This window comes from Ascaphus truei, chromosome 4 (genome assembly GCF_040206685.1).
Source record: "Ascaphus truei isolate aAscTru1 chromosome 4, aAscTru1.hap1, whole genome shotgun sequence".
In the NCBI taxonomy this organism is placed as follows: Eukaryota; Metazoa; Chordata; class Amphibia; order Anura; family Ascaphidae; genus Ascaphus; species Ascaphus truei.
Window position 1 is genome coordinate 207,590,714 of NC_134486.1, and position 24,098 is coordinate 207,614,811.

Here is a 24,098-nt window from a genome sequence, read left to right on the forward strand (position 1 = left end):
TTGAAAAGACAAATGATTTTGTCTTTTCACGTGAGCGGTTCAGCCAATGAGGGTGAACCAGCTTGGTGACGCATCTGCCACGCCTCCCCGGACCACTGTGCAGGGATGGCGAGACCATGCGCTCTGTCGCGCGCGCGTGCTTATTGTAATCTCCGCCTTACATTTTACTCTATTTGTGCATCTTTTGAAAGGGAACGTGACTATTTTTTCTTTCTAATCATGCTTTCTCTTTTAACAGAAAGCTGCTGGATCCTGGCTTAGCACAGGGCTCTAAACAGAGCATGTTTCTTAACCTTCTCTACAAATCTCTAAAAGCGGACGTAGTATTGAGGCGTGTAAAGGCATTTGTGAAGAGATTATTGCAAGTCACTTGTAGTCAAAAGCCGTCATTTATATGTGGAGCCTTGTACCTCGTCTCTGAGATACTGAAAACAAAGCCAGGACTGAGAGTTCTGTTGGAAGAAAATGGGGTATGAATTTTCATTTGAAATATCTTTTGGTTAGATATACATTTATGTATTGGAAAGACAAAGTAATTGGTTTCCTATCCATTTCTCAAGTAAAACCTATTCCATCTTGGGCTTTGTTTAAATCTTAAATCAAATCACTGTTCTGGAAACATATTGTAAATATACACGTCTAATTTAATACACGAGAAACCAAGATGATCAGAGGAAGGCAAAATCTTTCCTGTTGCATCACTGCTAAAACTTGACATCAGTGTTAGTAATAACCCTATTATATAATTTACCAGTTTATATCTTAAGCATAAAATGCACATAAATATTAAATAGAACTACATGGGACATCCTGAGGAACCAATGTAATTTTGTTATCTAAGGAAATTGACGAAGAAGAACATTTTCATGACATGCCAGATGACGACGAACAGGAAAATATAAATGGCAATGAAGATGAAGAAATTTTGAAATCGGGAAATACAGTCACTTCAGCTTCCTGGATACATCAACAAACTCTTCAAGGTTAGTAGGTGTGTGCGCGTACCTTCAAAATGCTATGTGTGTTGCTCTGCTCCTTTAATGAGTTTTTAATGTATGACGCTTTCTTGGGTTTCTGTAGCAAGCATTTCCGAAGCCACAGCACGTCTTTTTTTTTTAATAGACGGCCATATTCTGAACCCGGGGAAGCAGGACCTTCACCGATCGATCACGAGAGATCTGATCGATCGGCAGGTTAGATTTTTACGTTGCCTTAAAGGGAAGGAAGTGATACATTTATTTTATGTTAAATATTTTGATGACTGGCTAGCAGCCTTCTCACTAAAATACATTGTAAACCCCCATTCAATGCATTTGTTTACCATATGTAAATAGTTCACTAAATTATTTTTAAATACTTTCAGTGTATATATTTTATATTGGTCAAGTATATATTTTTTTTATGGTGTCAGTCCACTACATTGAATCTATTGTACTTGCCACTGTAAATATGTTGCATATTTGCTTAAAATCACACAGTTCTGCTATGTGTACTACTTTTTTAAAGCACTTAGATTAGGGTTTGCGGGCATTTATTATATGATACTAAATGGCGGAAACAAACTGCTCTCTGAGTTTGTGATTAGAAAAAAAAAGGTTGTGATCTGTGTTTTTTTTCATTTATACTTGCTCTATAGAATGTCCAGATCTATACATTGGTACTTTTTAATGTAATTTAATTTTTTACATTAGGTATAAAAAATTCGGGTCATTATCAGCCTTTGGATAGAAATCCTTTATTCTGTGGTGCTGATAATACAAGTCTATGGGAGCTGAAAAAGGTAACATGATTTTACATTCTAGTGGGTTTTTTTGTTTTTTTGTTTGTTTGTACCTACCATACCAAAAACAAACAAACACTTACTGTGATATAACATATGAGGTTGTATGACTTGGTTATGACATAGAGTATGAAATGAGAGAATGATTGTAGCTATATAGATAGATACCTATGTCCAGGGCAGCCATAAATATAGCCCTAAGTCTATCTAAGTAGCTAATCTCTAACTAAATATATCCGGACACAAACTCTTTATTAAAACAGACTGACACTAAAGTCTGGGTGCTGTTGCTGCCCACGAATGCAGTCTACGAAGCACCCAGACGGTACACAAGCCCTCACCACTCCGATGAGCCGACGTCACGTGATACATACTCTATGTAAGTTTATGGCTACTCCCACAAGGGATCAGTGATATAACAGTATCCTCACCATACTTACCTGTGTGATACTTCTCTAACACTTACAAACCATCAAAGGGTTAACAGACCGACAATAGGGTTTATATATAATTCCCCTATGTACTACCCCACCTCTCCGTTTTTTTTTACTATTTTTAATAATAATTTGTCCTGCATTTATGGTTACTCCAAACAGCTTCATTTTAAGATGAACTAATAAATATTAAGTTTTAATTTGGGTGCACTCTCTAAGTGCCACAATATAGGGATTCTATCTTTCCTCTCACTTAGCTGTGCATAGATTAGCATGGGGCCCCTATGCTCGTGGGGCCCCTATGCTCGTGGGGCCCCTATGCTCGTGGGGCCCCTATGCTCGTGGGGCCCCTGGGCAACTGCCCAGCGTGCCCATGCGTTAAGACGGCACAGGTGGAGAGTAAGGTAAAAGGTGATATTTAGGTATTAATACTTTGGCCTATGAGACCATAAGTTCCCATAATGTCCCAAAGAGTTTGGTGTCTGATGGTACTCAATATAATTTTGTAAACCATCCTGCTTATCTCACTGATATCGTCAACCACTGTGTATCCTTTCATAGTGAGAGAGCTTGTGGATCTACCCTGTTGTAATATGGTTGACTAGAAGAAAATTCTTTATTACTCATTTAGTGACTCAACCATATATATAAAGGTGCAATCCCACGTAGCTTGATGAAAACAACTTTTTGTAAGAAATGTAATAATCTAATTATCTTTTCTAAACTACTCTAGCCATGCTAAAAGCAAAGATGTTGTTACTATAGTTTGTTGGGGAATTAGTTCCAAAGTACAATTCTTTGGGGCTTCTGAAAAGAGTTGTTTGTTAATTAAATGTTTCCTTTACTTTTGCCCACTGTTTCCTTACCTGAGAGCCAATAACGATGAGGGGTCGGAGGTCTGTCTATGCAAACTCTTACTGAACATGCAATGACATCAGACAAAAGGGAGGAAATCAATCCCCTCCCAAGTCATAGCTCATGTTTTAAAATAATTGTAAAATTATTATAAAATTGTAACAGGTGTCTGATCTATTTTTTTTTTAAATTTATTTAAAAGAAAAAAAAAAGGACATCAAGTGTGTGTGTGTGTGTGTGTGTGTGTGTGTGTGTACATACATACATACATACATACATACATACATACATAACAAGGTGGAAGCTGGGTGCACACCAAAATGTAGATAAATATAAAAGTATACTTAACAGTTCAGGTGCTCGCAGACAGACAGGGAACACCAACCGGTCCAAGGATAAATACAAAAAAGATCAAAACTGCAGCACCCACAAGTCAAAAAAGGAGAATTTAATCCAAAATCATCAGGCAGTCAGACAAAACCCGAGAGTGACGCACGTTTCAGACCTACTGGTCTTTTCTCAGAGCTTGACAAAAGACCAGTGGGTCTGAAACTTGCGTCGCTCTGGGGTTTTGTCTGACTGCCTGATGATTTTGGATTAAATTCTCCTTTTTTGACTTGTGGGTGCTGCAGTTTTGATCTTTTTTGTACATACAAACAGAAATTGCTGCGACCGTATTATATACTCAAGTGATAGTAATTCAGTGCTCAGAGAGGGACAATGGGCTATTCATATGTAATCATAAATTCTACAATGTGTCTATGGAGAAATACTGAAATGGTGATGACAGACAACAAACTAACAAACCAACATATAAAACAAGGGAAGGAAAATCAGAGGGGAGGGGAGAAGGAACAAGAAACTGACACACAAGGATAAACCCAATAACAGAAATTGCCGACGTGAATGAACCACTGCAGGATGATGCTGTCAGCTAGTCTTCAGGAACAACCTTCTTCCTTGACCACTACAAAACAAAAGACAGCGCGGCTCCCTTAGCGTAATATAGTAAGGTAATTTTAATAAAAATACCAGATGACACATGAATTACGGCCATTCACAAGATAGAAGATAAAACAAGCATGAAGGACAAAGGTAATACTCACGTTGGATATCACCGTAACTCCGTGGATAAAGACGCCAAGGCAGCATGGAGAAGTGCAGGTGCGCGTCCGCTTCTGATGCTGGACCCGCGCCAGGAGTGTGCGTCCACACTGTTCCCTCTGCAGGCACAGCTCTCGCGATACCGCCACCTATGTCGGTTAGAATTCCGCTGCTGGTTGTTAAACCGGCGTACTTAGATTGTGATAGTAATAAAAGACAGGTTAATACCAGAGTCCTCGAACTTGACCCTACTCGTTTCATCGCTGAGTAAATGCGACTTCATGAGGGGTTAAAAACAGGTGAATGAGACAGTCCTTAAAATAGCTACAATCTTAATTGATTAATTGGACAGAGATTAACCCATTACAAAGAAAAATCTGAGTGTCTGCTATTGGGAAATGACATATAAAACAATTAACAAACTTGACACAAATTCACCACTTGAGTAGAACACACAGAGAAAGACATAATGAACAATGGAAATAAAAATAAAGTACCATTACAATAAACATAAAGGTGAACGGCTTCCATGCTAAAAACTCAAAAGTACATGGATGCATACTGTTTGAACAATAGAGACTATGTCACTAACAGTCCATCACATGATGATTAAATACTAAACAGATGATAAAAACAATGTACAAAGATGCTATGATGCCATAAGAAATTCAATAGGATCTTTAAATAATCAGACATTTCTCATATTTCAGTCTTTTGACATTTGAATTGTTGACTAACGTTGTAATTAAGTTATATTGGTGTGTGTTTATGATGTGCTAAATTTGCTTGTGGATTCAATTGTTCACCGTTTTTCTACCACAGCTTTCTGAACACTTTCATCCATCTGTGGCACTTTTTTCAAAAACCATCTTGGAGGTAAGAGAATGTTAACTTAGAATGTTAAAGTTTCAATATAATGCCCTGTAAACTCAGAACTTTATATTTTAGCTAAGCTAACTACAGAAGGGCCCCAGTCATGCAGCGGATTCCATTCTAAGGACCCGCCGCAAAGAGAAAATCGCCGGAAAGCGTAACTGGCGATTTTCGTTATGTGCGCATGCGCAGACCGGCAATGCGTCGTACTACGCATGCGCAACATCGGCATGCGCAACATTCTACGCATGCACGACCCCGGACCGGCCCGTTCTGCGCATGCGCCCCCTTCTCGGTATCGGCGAATCGCGGAAAAGCGGGACCTTGCTGTATTACTGTTTAAGAAAAGAAAAGACTGCACACAACTCTCATAGTATAGTATATATATTATGTGACAAATTCAGAAGGTGGTAATGAATACACGTACAGCAAAGCAAATCAACAAAGGCAGGGCATGTTTGGGGTACATATTACCACTACAGCAGATCATGAATCAGCACTACATCATCAGCGTCACTCGTGTCCTCACTCTATGGAGAAGCAGGTCTTTCCACGCTGGTACTCTGGTTCCTGGTTCCGTTTACGATATTCACTGGTACTGTGTTGGTATCTTCCCCCCCACAAGGGAACTCAAAATACTGCTGCAGAGAGTTCTTATTCAAACAGTATAAAGTCCCGCACTGGTGCTATTAGATTAAAAGGAACCACGCTGGGAGCTCTCTCTCCACACTGGCGCTCCGACGCGTTAGCGATGACGTCACCGGAGTCGCCGTTGCTCCGCCGTGTATTGATACACGGATAGCTGGAACTTTGCGATGGCTCCGTAGGTAAAGGCACACAGTATACCGGGTGGAACAGCACAGGTTGCTGGCTCACAAAACTCCTACGCGTTTCGTAGAGCTTGTCTACTTCGTATGGGATCTGTCGATATTACTGTTTAGCAAGTTATTCCTAAGACAATGTATGGTTTTTTTAATATGGTAAACTAATTGTTTATTTTTCCTCAGTTTGTACTATAATGTGCATATATCAAGCACAGATATTGATTAATGTTACTTTGAAATGTGTAACATTAGCAGGCTCTGTATTTATTTATTTTTCTAAAACAAACTTGCAACATTACAAAATGTAAAAAATATATATATTTTTCCTTGGCAAATTCGTTTTATTATACTTGCATTAGTGCATTACCTACAGCATCACTATCTACTTCTTTGGACCACTACACTCCTATCTTGCTATGTCCCTCTTGCTTTTGCACACCGGTTAAAAATGAGACCGATTCACTAAGCACTGATGTGACGGAATGAGACGTTTGGCTGCAACCAAAACGCTGTCGACGTTCTGACGCCAGGACACTTCGTTGCAGGGATCCTCGTTGTGGGACATTTCGCCATGATGTCCGCTCCTGCGCCCGACCACCTGCTACGCACTCGCCAAGCCAGGTCCGCCACTCCAACTACTGCAAGTCCCGGCCGCTCTGACAGCTGCATGTTTAAATGTCCCGCGCAGGAGCTAAACACTGCCTAGAGAGGCCGCTATGACGCGCCATCTTTAGATGTCCTGCGGACCTGGCTTGTCAGATAAGTGGCCGTCGTGCGCGGGAGTGGATACTCATCCTATATTTGCATATATCTCCTGAACGGAGCATCACATTTGAAAGATAAATACCATGTTTGAAAAGGCAAGATCTCTTAATTTAAAATTCTAAATTGAAATTTCATATGGGTGAAGAAGCAGATTTTGAATATAGACTAATTGCAGGGCTAACGGAAACATTAACAGTTTGATCAGCAGTTTATAGGCCAAACTAAATCCAAACCTAGTCTAACATCATTGGCTTTTAATATACTGACAGCACTAATTTCACTCCGTCATAGTCATCGTCACTCCTTCAACATCTTATACATAATGGTGCATGTTTAAAAAAAAAAAAAATGGAAAATAATATATTATATGACAACTGTATTGCAGTATGAATGTATTCTAAGGACTCAACCATATCTTTTATAGGCAAATGTCTAGCAACTAACTATCCATTTTGTGCTGTAGGGGAATTGTATTCAGTATACAGGTGACCCTCTGCAAGATTTCACGCTGATGAGATTTCTGGATCGCTTCGTGTATCGCAACCCAAAACTACAGAAAGCAACAGGTAACCCAAAATTGACTTAGGCATGTATGGAAATGTGTGCTTTTTCTCTTCCTAGTCTGTGCATGTGAGACAGAAGGAAACATCCGGAGATTAAAACGAGTCACTGTGTTAATGATAGGTAAAGCAGGTTGTGCTGCTAAAAATCACTGCAGTCTGACATGAACCCAGAATTTGATGGCAGAAGAAAAAACACTTGGCCCACCTAGTCTGCCCATTTTCCTATGGTAGTTTTCTTTGCCGCACACTGTCATTGAAAGCCATTATAGTGGAACATCTCTGGTACTGTATCTTATTTTGCAAGGTACCTTACACCTGACAAAGAGACTAGTCCCCTGAAACGTTATGCTATAATGACTGTTTTTCTGCAAAATAAAATACCACACGTTTTCCACTAGAACATGTGGGTGGTGAAGATAAGTGCTGCTCAGAGTGCGACAAGCGGCTGAGGTTTTCCACTTTTAAGGACATGCATGTCGTAGGCGAGTAGATACATAGCAGCTGTGTTTTAAAGCCTTGGCATCAATTCCCTTGTTTTACTTCTGCACTTGGTGTAATCAAGTGATTTTGTTTTATTACATTCTTTTAGAATACTAATTTATTTATTTTTCTTATTTCAGCAAGTTAGTTCAAGTGCTCTCTAACAGCTAAAGAAATAGAATATCAGGGGATTTGTTTTCAGATGTACACTATTTTGTCTTGAATTTAAGTTTGTTTTTTATTGTTTTTTATTTGCACAGAAAACAACAGAGGTTATTTAATGCACCAGAGGAAGAAGCATTACATGAATGAAGATAAACTTGCAGGTATATTTCTTTTTAATAGTTTTCTTTTAAAACAATAGTGCCATTCATTTTTGCAAACAGCTGGGAGTATTGCATTCTTTAAGCCTTAATCTGAAATGTAATCGTGGGCATTATTAAATACAGAATAAACCAGGCTGCAGAATTGTAGGCTGGGTTCCTCCTTAGGCTGAGGCCCCAGTACCTCCGCTGCACGCGCGCCCGCGAAACTGGCGGCGCGTGCAGCTGATTTCCCGGTCTGCAGGGAGCTGCAGACCAAAAGACACGGGGGGGGGGTGAGGGAGTGACGGGGGCGCGGCCATGACATCACCCGGCAGGGTTCAACCCTCATTGGTTGAACCGCCGGGGTGTGACTTTGCGCTCCGTAGCGAGTCCTGCTCTCAATACTATTGAGAGCAGGAGCAACTCGCGCCACAGCGCTGCGGCCCCCCCTCGCAGCGGGCCCGGCGCCATTGAGGGGAGGGCTCTCGTGCGTGCAGTGTCCGCCACAGCAGGCGCTGCAGTAGCCAGCGGGGACCAGCCCTTATGCAGGGGAACCCTGCTTCATGTAATATATGTAAAATAAATGTCAGCGCATGACATGAGCGAATAGTCTCCATCCATCTGATGGTAGGAAATAGATTTATGACATGTTCACAGCCTTATAATCCCCTCCTATGCCTGCCTCGGGTTAGTTGTTTGTGTCCTACGCTGTGGAGGACCGTTTTTATTTCGACGCAAAGCCGCTATCAAGCTGCTCTTGGCATCCTCTTGTACGGTGTTCAACCACAAGGCTGCCGTTGCACCGCCCTACCCCCACCCATGAGAAGTTCTATTTCCCGGTAATTCTGATGTCCGACCACAGAGATCACTTGGGGGCAGGTTCTCCTCCTCCACACAGTATCGCACGTTAATCATGCTGCTTGGAATAATGTGAAGAACCAGATGCTTCCTCCCCGGTATAGCTGCCTCCCGGCTCTGTCGGCTGGGATATAGTACACGTGGTTAACGCATCCACGTGGGGTTTGAAGTTGCATCCTTATCCAGGAGCGCCGGTGACTTCATCTTTTCACCCTGGAAACAGCGCTCCGACAGGGACAGGAAGCTCCTGCACACAGGCATATAAGTAGAGCTTTGAATACTTGCTGGATTGGAGGTACACTAAGGTTTTTCTCTAGTGGGGATTATTTTGCTGGAATTTATTATTGCCCCTCTTTCTATTTCTTACTACTATGTCTAATCTCAATACCTCCTCCCCTTCTGGCAGTAATGCTGAGAACATAGGACAGTCAGCGCTGAGCCGTGCGGACGCTCTGCGATGAGCCCCGTCATCCTCAATGAGGATGTCTTGAGATGGGGTGTCCGCAGGCGTGCTGAGGCGCAGGGATTTTCAGCCGACAGCAGAACCTGTTTCTGAGCGCGCTGTCGGCTGAAAGCCTCCAATCAGAGCGAAGCAGAGTCAAAGTCATGGTGCGGTGATGTCGGCGCCATGACGTTGATGTCGGCGCTTCGCGGGCTATTCGTCCAGTGACGTCAGTGCCCGCCTCCTGATCGTGCACGCTGGCTCGTTTGCTAGTTCATGCAATTGCTCCTGATTGCGCAGACGAGCCTCAGCGCGGACGAGCGCGGCTCCCCTCACTATGGACGCAGCCTTAAGCATTCTCTCTTCCTGAAGACCCTGTAGTCAGAGCAAAAGAGTGTGCTGCTAAATCTAAGCATCTAAATTGCATGGGCTATAATGAGAGGCTGACTGTAGGCCACCCTGACAAATTATGTCAGACTTGCATCAGACAAACTGCGTTACAAGAAGCACCTGCTCAGATGTCTGCATTCTTCATCTGATTTAAGACCTATAATGATAGCATCTTTCAAGGAAGCTAAAGAGGAATCTCTGCAGTCTTCAGTCAAAATCCCGGTCCAGACATGTCAAGGCGTATGAAGCAAAGTCTGATTTCTCTGGGCCAAATTCTGAGCAACAGGGTTCGTCAGACCTAAATCTTCATTGATCCTAAGGGCTGTTATATAGTAAGTGCGGCCGTGCGCGCGTGCCTGTCCGAAGGCGCGTACACGTGCCGCATGCTTTTTGTAAATATAGAGTGAGAGCTGTGAAGGTACAGTGTGTGTGTGTGTGTGTGTGTGTGTGTGTGTGTGTGTGTGTGTGTGTGTGTGTGTGTGTGTGTGTGTGTGTGTGTGTGTGTGTGTGTGTGTGTGTGTGTGTGTGTGTGTGTGTGTGTTTGTATGTGTAATTTATTTTAAAAAAAAACATTGGTAAAAATAAAAAATGTATTACATTTGTGCAGACACACAAATACATACACACATATACATACATACACATGCATACATATATACACACACACACACACATATATACATACATTCAGCGCCGGTAGCGGCGCGAAAAGATGCTTTTCCCGTCTTGGCCGCTGTCTGTCGGCTCCCCTCTCCCTGCCGTGCGTACGCGCGGCCCTTGTGACTCACTTCAGCCAACTAAAATTCCGCGCATGGCGTAGCGCGCGCCCGGCACTATAGAACGTGCCTAAGACAGAGGATATCGGAGAAGATCACTCCAGGTTCTACTTTTTGATAAAGCGCTGCAAGAGCGCGAACGCGTTAGAGGGATACTTCACCTCCTGCTGTTGTGTGTATTACACAAATAAACCTCACTTTTTATAGCAGCTTTGGTGTCTGGTCCCAGCTTTCCTTTTGCTGTGCTCTTCCGGTTCCTTACCCATGTGGATTCCTAGGAACTACTTTGTTCATGCAACACCAGTGGAGATGCACGCTGCAGAGGAGTCCTGAATGGTCACAGACTGTGAGTACTACCTATATTCTCATTAATGCCATTGTACTGCATAAATATATTGGAGATTTCACCTTCCTGCCGTTCACTTGATTATGGGGACACAGTGCCATCTGTGAGTACCATCAAGATATATTGAACTATCAGTTCGCAGGTTTATATTTTTGCGGCTTTCTGGACTTTATTCAAAGTTTATGGATATCAGATACATATAAGTTGGTTAATAGTGGTTTGAGCTCTGGGGGAGACTCAGTAGTCTCTTTTTCAAAGTCACTCCAGGTTCACCCCTGATAATATTGATAAGCTCATTAAAGAAATGGCTTTAATCCTGGAGTTATCTGAGGAAAAGGAAGACCTTAGTGCCCTTGGCAGGATCTTTTCTGGATCCAAGAAGAAAGCTAGAACCTTTTCCGTTCATAAAGTATATTAAAGATTTGATTTTGAGAGAATAGAAATATCGTAACAGAGCGGAACGACGAATAATTTTAACAGAATCTATCCATTTAAATCAGAAGATTAGGAAGAAACCCTCCGAGTCGACGCTGCAATATCCCAGACTCACAAGGAGGACTACTAACCCTCGTGAGGTAACAACATCTTTCAGAGATCCTATGGACATGAGGATTGATGGCCTACTAAAGGTCTGAATTCTACATTAGGAGCTTTCAAGACGATGATTGCAGCAGCTTGTCTGGTAAGGACTATGACGATCTGGTTCTGCATTATTCAAGAAGCACTACAACCAGGAACATCACGTCAGTAGATCCTGTCAGTCACTGAATTTTCTCTGCTACTCCTCATTCGACACAACCAGACTACTTGCCAGAACGTCCGCAATATTTGTAGCCTCATGCAGAGCTGTCTGGCTCAAAGCCTAGGCTGCCAATAAGTTAACTTTTCCTAGAAAAGGAATATAAACTATCTTTGGCTGTAATTGGAGACCATAAAGGCAAGGATTACAGGTGATAAAGGATAATTCCTACCTCAAGACGGGCGTTTTTCCACTTCATGTAGAGGTCAGAGACAGTCCTTTTGTAACGGAGTGCTCACCACAAACAGGACGTGACCACGGGGTCGGGGATTGACAAAACGCCAACCTCCAGCCGCGAAAGTGCGTCCGGAGTGTAGATTGGTAGTGGTTAGCCGGGTTGGGGTTATTGAGGTCAGAGTAGTAGAAGGTACTTGCCGAAGTCGGGGTTGGAGAGTTGCGGATCGTCGAAGGTACTTGCCGAGGTCGACTTTGGAGAAGTGCGGTTCGTTGTAGGTACTTGGTCGGGGTTGGAGAGATGCGGATTGTCGCTGGTAAGCCTGGGTCAGGAGTAGAGCAGTACGGAGTCCACAGAAAGCCAACGTCAGACAAGATGGAGCTAGGAACAGGAGACACCGGTACAAAACAAGGAGGCAGGAATTGCAGTAAACACTTCGCACTGAATGAAGTCTTATGCTCCGCCATCTTGCCAAGGGGCTGACTGAGCATATATAGTACCAGGAACCAATAGCAAGGCTGCAGGGGAAAGGCTTCCAGTAAGCAGTACTGTGATATGTGGGGGAGGAGTCCATGACTGCCGTGGTGAGATGCAGGGAAGACAGGATCTGTTTGCTGGCGCGTGCAGTCCATGCGCGCCGCCGACGGCATCACGGGGGTGGAGACCGGACGCGGGCCGACGGCATCACGGAGGTGGAGAGCGGACGCGGGGCCAGTGGCAAAAGTCTCTCCGGCTGCGCGTGGGCCGAGGCTGACTGGCAGACTCTGAGGTGCCAGAGAGAGAGGTCTCGGCGAGACACCCGATCGCGGGTTGAGGTAGGCTTGTCCTGCAGGGTGCGCGACCCCCGACCCCCACGGATCTTTACACCTTTTTGAAGCTACCAATCATTCAACGGACCAAGATAGTCAATCAAGCAGGAGAGCACATCAGTAAGACACTTCACTAGAGGAAGACAACGCTACAGCAGGCCAGTCATCTTCCAGAAATGCCCCTTTCCGAGATTGTGAATCCTATTCTTGAACAAGGCAGCAGTAGGGCCCAGGCAAATGTTTTTCATGGAGGCACGGGTCCAATCAACTACCGATCAATGGGTAATGCAAGTCATCAGATAGGGCAACACTGGTTTCTACAACAACAAAAAAATCCACAAAAGTTACAAGCGCTTCATCAATGTCTGAATGCTCTTCTGCAATAGCAGGTGATTCTAGAAGTACCAAGGGGCCAAGAAGGTCTTGCGTTCTACTCTATCCTGTTTATGATTTGGGGGAAAAGGGCTCCTTTCGCCCAGTACTCGACCTGAAAGAACTGAACAAATTTATAAAGCTAACACATTTCAAGATGGAATCAGACAGGTCAATCAGAAGTTCCTTTCTGTGCGTCCAGGAGATTTTTTTTTGGCAGCCGTGGTTCTCAAGCATGCGTATCTACATGTTCTCCTGTTCAACGTCTTCAACTGAACAGTTGAGAGCTCTCCTCTTTGGCCTTGCAAAGGCTCCTCGGGTATTTACGGAATTACTGATAGCCCTTGTTGGGCACATCAGCCAGCAATGAATATCTTTAATACTATATCTGGGTGATATTCTAAGAGCCCATTCCAGAGAAAGATAAAAAGAACACGTTGCATCAGTCATTCACATATTATCTCAACACGGATTGCTGATCAATTTAAAAAAGAGCAGACACGCCACCTCTCAGAGGTGGAGATTTTAGGGAATGCGTTTCAATACGGTAAAAGTGAAGTTGTGCTTACCTGCAGAAAAGAGACACCACGTAAGGCATTTAAATAAGGGAAATAAGATGTCTAAAGCATCATGTGGCGCAGCAATATGTGTCGCTCTTGAGAAGAATGGTGGCCTCTGTAGAAAGAGTACCGTGGGCTCTATTGCATCTAAGAAAGCTCCAACTCAATCTTCTTTTCAGATGGAACAAGAACCATCAAGATCTGTCCCAGAGAATACCTCTCCTACCAGCAACTCGTGGTCCACTAACATGGTAGGAATCAGAAGGCAATTTAGCAAAAGGTCGTCTGTTGGATTCAAGCTCTTCCAGATGGGGAACAAACTTCAAGGAAACGTATGTCCAAGGAATTTGGGCAACAGAACCGACACTTTCATGCAACATTCTGGAAACAAAAGCAATATTCAAAGCGCTTTTGCAATTTTCCCATCGTTTGAAGGGACATCCAATCAAAATACACTCTGACAATATCACATTGGTTTCCTGTATAAACCATAAGGGAGTGGTCAGGCCGCAAGAGAAGTTGCCAACATTTTCAAATGGGAGGAGCTCAACATTTCAGCCATCATGGCTGTTCTCTGAACCAGGAAATTTTCTAACAGATTGTTTGCAGATAGGGTCAACCATCAATAGACCTCGTGGCAAGAGGTCGCAAAACACCAAATGCCATCTAATTTTTCACCAGATACAGGGATTACCAAGAATCAGGAATAGATGCTTTTGCCAGAGAGTGGCCGTTCACTTTGGTGTAAGTTTTTCCACCAATTCCTCTGTTACAGAGGACACTACAGAAGATCAGAGCAAAGGACATATATCCCACAGTGGCCAAGAAGATCTTGGTTCACAGAGCTAAAAGAAATATCAGTCGATGGTCTCTTCCAATCTTTCCTGTCCCATGCAAGGCCCAATCAACCATCCAAACCTACAAATGTGGCACCTTATAGTTTGGAGACTGACAGGGAGATCCTATGCCTAATGCCATACAGCCTTCGCCCGCGTGGAGGCGTGCGAAGGCTGTGACGTCACCCGCGTGAAGCAAGTGCGTTTTCGGGCAATGGTAGATGCGCCGTGGAGGGCGTGCCTAGGGGTGTCACGGTGCTGGTTCACCCTCATTGGGCGAACCGCTCATGTGACCTGGCTGTCGCGGGGACTAATCAGTTTGAATTGATTCTCACGCAACGGGCGTCCCCTCCTGCTGTCGTCCGCACGGTCTAGGGGCGTGATCAATGCCTTTAGGCAATGTGATCGTGCCCCGCGCGGACGCCTCTGCACAGTCTGCGGCAGTATGGACCTGTCCTAAGAAGAAACAGGTTTTCTTCACATGTATCAGGCACACTGATTAAGGCTAGAAAGCCAGTAACATCCAAAATCTATTGTAGTATATAATCGGTCTTCAGATCCTGGTGCATGAACAATAACGTGATCCTGCAATGAGCATCGATCCCGAACATCTTACATTTCCTTCAAGAGAGTTTCAAGAAGGGTCTCAGTCACTCCTCCCTTAAAGTTCAAGTAACAGAACTCGGCGTCTTCTTTCAGGATGAGATTTCAGAGCAAAAGTATATTCAACAATACTTAAAAGCAACTGGAAAATAAGGCCTAGGATCATACTGTAGATCCAGTCCCACCGTTGGATTAACATTTTGTGTTACAGACACTACAGATGCATCCTTTCGAGCCTCTCCAATCAATAACAATCAGATGATTGACATGAAAGGCTGTATTCATCATGGCAATAGTATCAGCTAAAAGAGTGAGCAAACTTGAAGCGCTGTCATGTGATTTCCCCCTTTTTCCATTTTCCACCAGGATAATGTTGCCTTCAGACACTACATTATTTCCGTTCAAAAGTAATTTCATAATTTCACATTAACCAAGAAAGAGTTGTGCCTTCCTTCTGTCCAAATCCCAAAAATCAGGCGGAAGTATGCCTACGTATTTGGACGTCGTGCTCGTGCCAAAGACCTATATCACCAGAACAAAATCCTTTAGAGTCTAAATGATCGTCTAAAGTTTAGACAATCGAGAAGTTTACTTCTCCTCTTTACAGGAGAACAAAAGGGAAAACCCAGCATCCAAGACGGCCAAAGACAGATGGATTTAAAAAAAAAAAAACAATCTCATTCTACAGGCTTATAAAACGTCATGCCAATTTCTTTAAAGGTTCATTTTACTAGAGCTATCGCAACTTCCATGGCTATGAAACAGCAGGCATCCGAAGAGCAAATCTGGAAAGCAGCAGCCTGGTCTCCCTACCTCCCTACCTCCATTCTCAAAACACTACCAGCTAAATGTATCCGCATCAGCAGAAGCTGCCTTTGGTAGGAAAGTCCTACAGGCAACAGTGTCCCTGTAAATTGCCCAACCCAATTGTATTTAGGGGGAACTGATTTTGGGACATTGCCTCATGACATGCGCTGACATGGAGGGACAGGAAAGAAAACGGAAATTTTACTCGCCGATTAATTTCTTTCCTCCTGGTCCTTTAATAGCGACATATGCGAAGTTCCCACCTCTATTTCTACGCAGATTTTTACAGTAGATTTTTTTTTTCTTTTATCCTATTTATGCCTTTTTTTCTTTTGGTGTATATGTATATAGTTCAATTTGGCTACACGTACAACTGACCTGAGGCAGGCATAAGAGGGGCTTATAAGGCCACAAATAGGTCGGATGTCTGTATCTTGCAGATTGGTGAAGTCTATTCCCTTATGTCATGAGCAGTCATGGAGGGCCAGGAGAAAAGAAGAAATTATTCGGGAGTAATACATACAAGGGATCCCTTGAAAAAGCGCCAAAGCGAAACGTCCCGTCAGGATTGCTGCTAACTCACGGGCATTATAGTGCTATTGGAAGCACTTTTTCACAAACAGCATGCAGAGCTTGAATACATGGCTGAGTCTCGCTGAACCACAGGACTAAAGATTACCGTCCACACACTACTGGTATCGCAAGTATTACAGTGGCTTTTATGCACACAGTTTACTTGCACTTGCCTACCTTTGCGAGCAGTAACTGTTTTCCTCTTTATTTACCATCTAGGGTTTGTGCAGTTAGACCATTGTCACTATATGTGCTTTTTAACCACCTAACTACATCCACAGAAGCTATGTTACCACACGTTTATTCGGTCATTATTATGTGTTCAATCACAGTAATATAGATATAAATTTTAGCGTGGTCGTGGGATGGGGGAGTTGAACTAATTAGCTCCCTTCCTCCTAGAAGGCTCATATTCTATTAGTGGAGTGGCTCAGTGAGTAAAGACACTGCCTGGCACTGAGTTTGAACTCGGGAGCAGGGGAGCCTGGTTCAATTCCTTGTGACCTTGGGCAAGTCACTTTATCTCCATGTGCCTCAGGCACCAAAAACATAGATTGTAAGCTCCACGGGGCAGAGATCTGTGTCTGTAAAATGTTTCTGTAAAGGGCTACGTAAAACTAGCAGAGCTATACAAGAACATTCTAATATTATTATTATTAGTGATTTAAGTGTTTATGTACCCAGACTCTTATGAACCTATTGGCACATTAGTGCCTTTTCACTGATATACCCAGAGTGACCCTGTCACGTTACACTTGTATGTACTTACTTGGTGTGTGCAGTTCCTTTAATATAGATTACAATTGTAGCGTGGTCATGGGAGGGGGAGTTGGTTTAGAAGCTCCTTTCCGCTCAGTAGGCTTTGGCCTGGCCCTTCTGGGTCTGGTGTATACCAGTCTCTCTCTCTCTGTGTCTGTCTTGCCCTTTCCCCTACTGCACCATTCACTTTACTTACTGATTCTCATCATTAAGACACAGGAGTGCTGGTGTCATATCTGTTGAGATATATTATTCCCGAATAATATATTGTTTATTATACTGAATTATACTGAAAGTGTGTGTGTATATATTATACACACACACACACACACATTTGCTTTCAGAACAGTATAATTCAGTATTATCGTATGTGAAAAAGGTGCACCATGAGTGCACTTGCCACAAAGCTTTTTCAGACCATGCATAATGAAAACAAAAGTTTTCATATACAGAAAGAGGTCAAATGAAAAAAAACAAATGCTGAGTTAACATCAGGCAAAAATAGAAATCCTGGCTCTCTGTCGGAGGGTTTGAGGCTATTGACCGACTAAACAGGTTTTTTATTAAAGGTGCTTAAAGCTTTTAGCCTTCATTTCTAAGTTGTTTGTAGTTCCAGCGTTATGGTACTGCTCATTTTATTGTTGTACTAATTCGATAAACCTGTGTTTCAGTGAACAGCTCTACATTTCTGGGAAAGGAAGAAACCGAAATACCAGTTGATGAAGTATTCTTTCACAGGTAAAAACCCAAATCTGCAATAATGTAGGAAATCTAAAGTTGTTTCCAATAAATAACTTAGATTTCAAAGTGTAGCATATACATAGGTTTATGGCGGATTTACAGAATAAAGCGTTGTATGTGTAATAACTGGGCTTCATGCTTATTGGAATATTGATTTTCTTTCGTGATTTTAATACAATAGCTATAGTTACACTACATACTGTATTTCCTTTAAAGATGTTCACATATTATTTTATGCGTAGCTGTATTGTATTTAATAGCTTCACAACATGAAGACGTTGGAGAAATGTAAATATGTAAATATAAAGTGGTGATTTGGAATTAATTCGTTTTTTGTACTTACCACTACTACCCCACCTAGCTACAATTACCACTACCCCCCAGATACAATTACCACTTCTACCCCCCCCCCCGTATACAATGATCAATACTACCCCCCAGATACAATTACTACCTCCGCCCCCAGTCACAATAAGTCACTATTACCACCATACACACCCTCCCTCTCCCTTCCGACACAATTACCACTTCCCTCTGGTTCCCGCCGCCGGGTTCTGGCTCTCCCAGCTGCTGCCTGCCTCTTTCCACACCGTATCTCCCTGTCTCCCACGTCGGGCAAGCCTCTCCCACCAGAAACTGGGACGACTTCCGGGCGCGCCCATCTTCCAGCGCACACCAGCAGGAAAGAGAGGCCCGGTGTGGGAAGAGGCCGGCAGCAGTTGGGGAAAGTTGGGGCCCCGGCGGCAACAACCAGAAGCCCGGCAGGCAACTGGACACAGAAGTTGCGCCTGACCCCTGGCTGGGCCCAACTTGCAGCGCTGGCCGGAACCCCCAAAGCCTCTGGGCATGAGACACTTGTCCCGGCTCTCCCCACTTGTCGGCGACCCTACTCCCTCTCCCCCCTTTTTTTTTTTACATCGATGGCAAAGCTAGCTCTGGTACCGTCCACTGTTTAAATCCCCCCGTGTTACGTGGACCAATAGGAAGCCGCAACGTCATCCAACGCTACTTCTTATAGGCCTACGTGGAGAGGGGGTTTAAATCTGAGATGCACCGGTGGTAGCTTTACAGCTACATTATGTATCACGGGAGCCAGGAGGTTCAAGGAGACGAAAATAATGAGGGTCAGGAATGAACTGCACCTTCAATGGAAAGCCCCTACCGTATGTTATCAGAGAGGCTAGAAACACATTATCTTTGCCATGCATTGTTCCTTCTGGCTGTAAAGGGGTAAAAGTGCAATCATTTGGCACATATTGAAAATGTGAGGCAGAATATTGTGTAAAAAATATTATTTTTTTAACATAGGACCATGGCTTTAGCAAATGAAATGTTTCTTTAAAATAGTATAAAGTTAGAACAAGTGATTTTAGAAATGTTTCTCCAAGCCAGCACATTTTTTTTAACCTAGATGTTTCTAGTGTGAACAGAAATGTACAATATTGCTATATTTGTTCACATTTATGCATAAAAGTATCAGAGCTAAGGCTATATACGGTATACATTGCATTCCTTTATATTATTTTATTTCTGCTCCTAGATCTGTTTGTCTCTTTTTCCATGATCATATTGGAGAACTTTTACTCTTAGTGAGCTCCTTATACACAAAGATAAATCACTAACCTTGTATATTATTTCTATATTTCTAGCAAATAAAAATATCACTTTTGAGCACATTCATACACCTCACACAGGTCTGCAACCCTGCTTTTCACCAATATCTCTTAACATACTTCCACTGCAGCTAGGGATTCTGGGAGATTACCTGTAAATGAGCACACAGTGTCACCTTTTACTTCATGTGCATTTTAACATGGAGGGTTTTTGTCACTTTTTTACTCACCATAACTTCTAAAATGTGTGTTTGAAACCTACTCCAACGTCAAAATGCAAAGCCAGTATAACCAGTCTCACACTGAAGAGACCCAAACGGTCTAAATCACTGTCTGTCAGTAGGTTTTACTGGCTATGTACTTCTTTAACCCAGGCTGTGCTGAAAAGTGGTGTAATACGACAGGCATAAGAATGGTCATTTCCCAGAATCCCTGGCTGCAGTGGAAGCATTGTATGCTAAGAGATAATGGTGAAAAGCAGGGTTGCAGACCTGTCTGAGAGATGTGAATGTGCTCACATGCGGTATTTTTATTTGCGGTACACTGTACAATGAAGGGTTTTTGTCACCATTCTATAGTGACCAAATTGAATGACTGATATACAGTAAACACAGTTTTAGGAAGTGGGCCAGTCCAGCCTGCCAATTCAAGTCTGAATTCTCTTACACTGTTGTGCTATCCTTAATATAAATATATTTTTGTATCTTATCCAGATACTTCAAAAAGTTATCTAGTGAGAAGCGGAAGACAAAACGTAATGAAGATGAGGAGAGCCTAGAAGATGTAGATGATGATGAGTTTGAAAACATTCTCGGTAAGTTAGTATAATTTGTTTTAGTAATGTCAGATGCTATCCTGTACTTACTAGTGAAAGTATTTAAGAAGCTCTTGTTCGAGAAATTGTCCATTTATGTTTATGGAATGAAGCGCAAATGAGTGAATTACAAATGAAATGGTGCTCAAACAGTGTTGCCAAAAATGATGCACTCACTAAATGAATGTGCAATGGAATAGGTGTTTTGAACCAATCCAGATTACCCAAAAAATAAGAAAAGACATAACAACGTTTAATCAATAAGATCTGGGAGAAACAGAAGTGACACACTCGCATGCTCCCAGTCTTAAATCGCAGTAAGTGTATTAAGTTACACTTTGACCTCACTGGACAAAAACACTCCGATTGTTGGGGTGCCCGATGGCCTCTCCTTGATATACCAAAGGACCTCCGTCTGGCGCAACTCTTCTTTGTTGCTGGCGCCAGGGACTTCCGCATGTGCGCGCGCACATCTACAGTGTCCCACTGGAGTCAGATGGGCTGCTACAGTGTCCCCGGAGGATCAGAAAACCTAGGTTCTAGTGACCGTTTCTATTTGGCAGCACTGAGGAGAATTGTTGTATTAATGGTTATTTAAATTTTGCGCATTTTTTGTGTTTAATGTTTAGGGATTGAGGCTCAAAGCTTACACACTTCTTTACTAATCTTACCATACATAATGTGTTCCTGGTGCTATTAAGTTTCAATACTAGCCTCTTTTCAATAGTTAGAGGAAAACACTCTGCTTTATTACAGTTTTCATGTTAATTGTTTCTTTCCGATAAACACCAACTTTAAAAATACACTCGGGATAGAATTAGTAACATTCCAGGATTAAAAAAAATAACCTCAATTAAAAACTTTGCTCTGGGGGCTATAATCCCTATATATTTCCTCTTTTAATTAGAGGTGCTGCTAACTTGGATTGGACTTTAAATATCAGCAGCAAAAATAAAAGATATCCCTAAAACCCATCTGGGTGCAGTAGTACTCTGGAGCATAAATTAAAACTTAACTTTTATTGAAAAGATTGTAAAATAGTGATACATTCCTATGGCAGACGGTAGCTTTATTCCCAATGTATTGAAAGAATTTACTTTACATAGTACTCATTGGGGTAGATCCTCAGAAGTCCGTTAAATATAGGCTACTAACGTGACATTCCCTGAGTTGAACGGGAATCCACGAAGCTAAACACATGCAAAACCAAAAGCCGATCGTGATCACATTAGCATAGGCTTAACACCATGTGAAGTTAGCACTGCCTTGCGTTAGCTTCACATAACATGGCGTTAGGCCTGTCTTAAAGGTGTCGTTATGTCCATGCAGACCATGCACTAAAGTTTAATCAAAGTAAAAAAAGGAAGACAGGAGAGGTAAAGAGCACTGTGAATAACAATATGATGATTAAATCACACGTAGCAATCGGACCTATTTCAGGGTCTGGATGTGAGTAACGCCCCTTTTGCTATTGCCTAACTGCGTTAACGCAGGGATTTAACTGTAATTCAGCTCTGAGGATATGCGTTGTTAGAGGGAACGCCTCTTTTGCATATTATTAGCGGTAACATCTGTTATAGTAACGCAAGGGTTGGTGCGGCTGAAAACGGCTCTTAATGCATCGTTACTGCGCTTTGAAAATCCTTGTTAGCACTTAACAAGGTGTTAAAGAGACGTTAAGTCATTAACGGACTTCTGAGGATCTACCCCCTAGTGTCAGCCATAGGAATTTATCACGTGATTTGTAGAAACTTTTTAATAAAAGTTTCATTTATTTCTCTATATCCCAGAGTGCGATGTGACCATATCCAGATGGGTTTTAGGAATATGTTTTCCTTTTCGTCTGGTATCCTAAAAAAAAAAAACACCTAACCAGACAGTAGATAACATGCAGACACGTACGTGTGTCTTTGTCGGAAAAAAAAACAATTTTTCATTTTGTTTGACTAAAGTTGCCAACGGTACAGGTGCAAATGTTAGTTGATGCAGAAATCGCTTACACCAGTGAAACATTTTGCCTTAGGATTTCAGATTATTTCCTTGTCTTGTCATTCGGTTTTGCAAGAGCTGTTCAAAATGGTCCTCTTTTAAGATTTGCAGCTGTATACTTTGATAATAAAAGTGGGTATATAGAATTTGCTGATAACCACTTGTCCCACCTGCTGTGAAACTTTGCACTATTAGATACTTTTGGTTTCTTTCATATTTAGAATGTTTGTGTAGCCCAAGTATATTAAACTCCCTTACTGAATGTACCTCTGCCATCTCTGTTGGCTATTCCAGGAAGCTACCACACTTCCCATGAAGACGTTCTTGCTCACCTTCCCCCTGAGCCTCCAGCTTCAGAGCATGACTTCTCTTTCTCTAAAATATGCTTCCCTCTATTGGGACATTTGCACGTTTCTATCACATCCTCATCTCCATTCCCACCTCCAAGCATGTTGAGGTCCTTTAGTCTGTCCTGATGAGTTTTATTATGTACTCCAGTTGTGCGCAATCTTTTTTTTGAGCCACGACTCCTAAATTTAAATGTTGACTATAAGCGGCCCGAACACATTATAGGATTAACGCTGTTGGGATCCCTGCTTCTCAATGAGACCCCGCAGCTTTAATCTTCTGACTGAAAATACAGAAATTAACTTGCAGTACAGCAGCCCGTGTCTCCCTCCCTGGTGTCTCTCTCCCTCCCCCTCCCTGGTGTCTCTCTCCCTCCCCCTCCCTGGTGTCCCTCCCCCTCCCTGGTGTTTCTCCCTCCCCCTCCCTGGTGTCTCTCCCTCCCCCTCCCTGGTGTCTCTCTCCCTCCCCCTCCCTGGTGTCTCCCTCGCCCTCCCTGGTGTCTCTTCCTCCCCCTTCCCTGGTGTGTCTCTCGCCTTCCCCCCTCCCTGGTGTCTCTCTCTCCCTCCCCCCTCCCTGGTGTCTCTCTCTCCCTCCCCTCTCCCTGGTGTCTCTCTCTCCCTCCCCCCTCCCTGGTGTCTCTCTCTCCCTCCCCCCTCCCTGGTGTCTCTCTCTCCCTCCCCCCTCCCTGGTGTCTCTCTCTCCCTCCCCCCTCCCTGGTGTCTCTCTCTCCCTCCCCCCTCCCTGGTGTCTCTCTCCCTCCCCCCTCCCTGGTGTCTCTCTCTCACTCCCCCCTCCCTGGTGTCTCTCTCTCACTCCCCCCTCCCTGGTGTCTCTCTCTCACTCCCCCCTCCCTGGTGTCTCTCTCTCCCTCCCCCCTCCCTGGTGTCTCTCTCTCCCTCCCCCCTCCCTGGTGTCTCTCTCTCCCTCCCCCCTCCCTGGTGTCTCTCTCTCCCTCCCCCCTCCCTGGTGTCTCTCTCTCACTCCCCCCTCCCTGGTGTCTCTCTCTCCCTCCCCCCTCCCTGGTGTCTCTCTCTCCATCCCCCCTCCCTGGTGTCTCTCTCTCCATCCCCCCTCCCTGGTGTCTCTCTCTCCCTCCCCCCTCCCTGGTGTCTCTCTCTCACTCCCCCCTCCCTGGTGTCTCTCTCTCACTCCCCCCTCCCTGGTGTCTCTCTCTCACTCCCCCCTCCCTGGTGTCTCTCTCTCACTCCGGCAGCCTGATGATGTTGTAGAAGCCCGTATATGGGCATATCCATATTCGGGCGACTACGACGTCATCCAGGCTGCGAGAGGTAGAGAGGCCATACACAGGGAGAGACACGGACTGCTGTAAGTTAGTTTCTGTATTTGCAGTCAAAAGCTATTTAAGTAATAATCCCCGAAGAATAGGGCGTTACTGGCGAATAATGCCCTGGCTGGAAAAGTTGAAGGCCCGAGGCGAAGCCGAGGGTCTTTAACCCAGCCAGGGCATTATTGGCCAGTAATGCCCTGTTCTGAGGGGATTATTA

The 24,098-nt window shown here is 43.5% G+C and overlaps 1 protein-coding gene across 1 annotated transcript in view; it reads left to right on the top strand.

The window, feature by feature from the left end:
- CEBPZ (CCAAT enhancer binding protein zeta) overlaps positions 1 to 24,098 on the top strand; it is a 48,928-nt gene that overhangs the window by 5,500 nt on the left and 19,330 nt on the right. The window contains exons 3-10 of the mRNA XM_075596785.1: positions 239 to 470; positions 842 to 983; positions 1,692 to 1,780; positions 4,996 to 5,049; positions 7,099 to 7,201; positions 7,939 to 8,004; positions 17,760 to 17,826; positions 20,156 to 20,256. Coding sequence (XP_075452900.1) covers positions 239 to 470; positions 842 to 983; positions 1,692 to 1,780; positions 4,996 to 5,049; positions 7,099 to 7,201; positions 7,939 to 8,004; positions 17,760 to 17,826; positions 20,156 to 20,256 — 854 coding nt within the window. The remainder of the gene's footprint in view (positions 1 to 238; positions 471 to 841; positions 984 to 1,691; positions 1,781 to 4,995; positions 5,050 to 7,098; positions 7,202 to 7,938; positions 8,005 to 17,759; positions 17,827 to 20,155; positions 20,257 to 24,098) is intronic.